Below are 2,229 nucleotides of genomic sequence, written 5' to 3'. Positions count from 1 at the left end.
CAGGGCAAAGTAGCCTGCAAATTCTTTGGTGGGGGCGGTGAGGGACCTGGATAAGGGCTGGGGGGCGCTGGCCCAAAAAGGTTGAGAAACAAACACTGCTCTAGGGGGAGCCGTCGGCTGTCTACAGTTAGTTTCAGGGGGGGGAAATGAACTGATGATGAAAAAAGTGCTGCAGTTTCAGGTGAAAGCTCCACCTCCTCTCTGAATTAGTTCCCTGATCTCCGTCTGCCAGGACGCTGCAACCCAGAAGACCTAAAGGTACAGTTTCCTCCTCTTCCTCAACCTGAGGAAGAGGAGGATGAAGACCCAATGACCGATATCGAGGCAGAGCTTCTTTGGGAGCAACAGCCCCACCCTCCCAGAGGAGACGTCCCGGACCACCGGCCCTCCCCGGACGAGACGGAGCCGCAGGACCAGGCGCTACCTGGAGACACCCACAGCTCTGTGGGCCGCCGGCAGGGAGCACGCGCTGGGAGCGCTGGGAGCACTGGGAGCACTGGTATACAGAAGGTGGGTGTTGCCTAAAACGTCTGAACTCATCAGGACGTCCAGATGTCCTTCAGTAGGACCAGGATCTGCTGACTCCACAGTCAGGTGGTTTCAGAGACGGGTCTGGTCTGATCCAGATGTTCGCTTCAGAAGACGCTGGTTCCGTCCTCTGGTTTCAAATTTCATGTCAACTTTAAACATTTTTTAACTGAAAACGCGACGAGCCGCAGGCTGAATGACGGCCCTCGCACCCGGCCGACTTTCTGGGGGAAACCTTGGTGTGTTTTAAAAATCACCATTCACAATAAAAACAGACAAAACATTATTTTAGGGAAGTAATGTCCTTCTAAACCTCGAATGAAAAAGAAATAACCCCTAATTAATCCATTTTCCAGTTAAGACCAAGAAGGTTGGCTTGATGAGCACAAGAATCTTTTGTTTTGTTGTTGAAACCATTTCATTTGAGTCAAACACTAAATGTTGTTTATTAGTTAGCTGGTAGCTGCATTTAGCTTTCTGTCGTTAGCGTTAAGGACCCAGGAGATTAAGGGTGTATTTTCAGTTACTTTGTGGCCTGAAATGAGGAAAAATACTCACAAAAGAGATCAGCTAAACCTCAGCGGACTATCGGAGATTCTAACACTCCCTGAATAAGTTCACACAGTTTGAACTCTGTGGTTAGTTTGGCTACAGAACGCACTGCTCCGTTTGGATGCAGATCTAAGCACCATTAAAACACACAATGGCACTAAAAATGATCATCCCAAGCTTTAGTTCATAACCAGGTGTCGTACCTACTGTCCACCGTTCCAATGGGGACCAATGGGGACCGTTTTTGGGCTGGCAGGAACAGACAGCCAACCATAGACATGAACATGTAGACGCCTCCTGGAGCGGGTCAGAGGTCATGGGGCGGGTCAGAGGTCATGGAGCGGGTCAGAGGTCATGGGGCGGGTCAGAGGTCATGGGGCGGGTCAGAGGTCATGGAGTGGGTCGGCCCGTTGCTGCGATACGTCACAGCGTCCGCCATATTGAATGTGACCAATGTGCCAGTAAGCTAATACAGGTAAAAGGACCAAACTTCACAAAGTGCCGTTCTATGAAGTATTTTAAATTAATTCCTGTCATTGACACATTTTCTCACACATTAATATTTTTGGCAGAGAAATAACTAAAGAGAGTTTCTAACTTTTGATGTGATTATTTAATTGTTTTGGGGCATTTCTGAATAAAGAGCACAATGTTTTTATTTGATAGAAATTATTCTTATTTTTATATTAACATTGATGAACAGACACTTTTACAGCATTTAACATATTTACATAATTCCATAATTTAATGTACATTTAACATTTCAAGACAAGAAACAAATAATTTTCTTGTATTTATTTTATATATTTATTATTGATGACTTGACTTTTTTTCCAGAGAAAAAGATTATTACTGTATACATCAACTCTGCTATTGACAGCAAAGAGTGAAAATAATTTTAACAGAGTAAATTATTCTTATTTCATTATATAAGCTACATTAATACACTAATACTTCACATTGAAATATTTAAAAACACACAAAAAGTGAAAGAATAAAACATTTATTTATTATACTGGGAACACTGGCCACAGGCTTCAGTCTGCTGGTCTCACTGGGAGAACTCAATGACTTCTGAGACGTCCTGGTTCACAGGCTGAAGCCAAGGATAAAAGAGAAATTATCCAAAAGTGTAAAAGACATTTTCAG

At 43.7% G+C, this 2,229-nt stretch overlaps 1 protein-coding gene across 1 annotated transcript in view; it reads left to right on the top strand.

Moving 5' to 3' along the window:
* The window catches only part of LOC103132545 (FRAS1-related extracellular matrix protein 1-like), a 26,578-nt gene that overhangs the window by 21,116 nt on the left and 3,233 nt on the right, over positions 1-2,229 (top strand). Inside the window, exon 18 of the mRNA XM_016667447.1 lies at positions 233-510. Coding sequence (XP_016522933.1) covers positions 233-510 — 278 coding nt within the window. The remainder of the gene's footprint in view (positions 1-232; positions 511-2,229) is intronic.

The sequence above is a fragment of the Poecilia formosa genome, unplaced genomic scaffold, assembly GCF_000485575.1.
Source record: "Poecilia formosa unplaced genomic scaffold, Poecilia_formosa-5.1.2 Scaffold1120, whole genome shotgun sequence".
In the NCBI taxonomy this organism is placed as follows: domain Eukaryota; kingdom Metazoa; phylum Chordata; class Actinopteri; order Cyprinodontiformes; family Poeciliidae; genus Poecilia; species Poecilia formosa.
The sequence above is the reverse complement of the archived record's forward strand: the minus strand, read 5'-3'. Positions and strand labels throughout refer to the sequence as shown.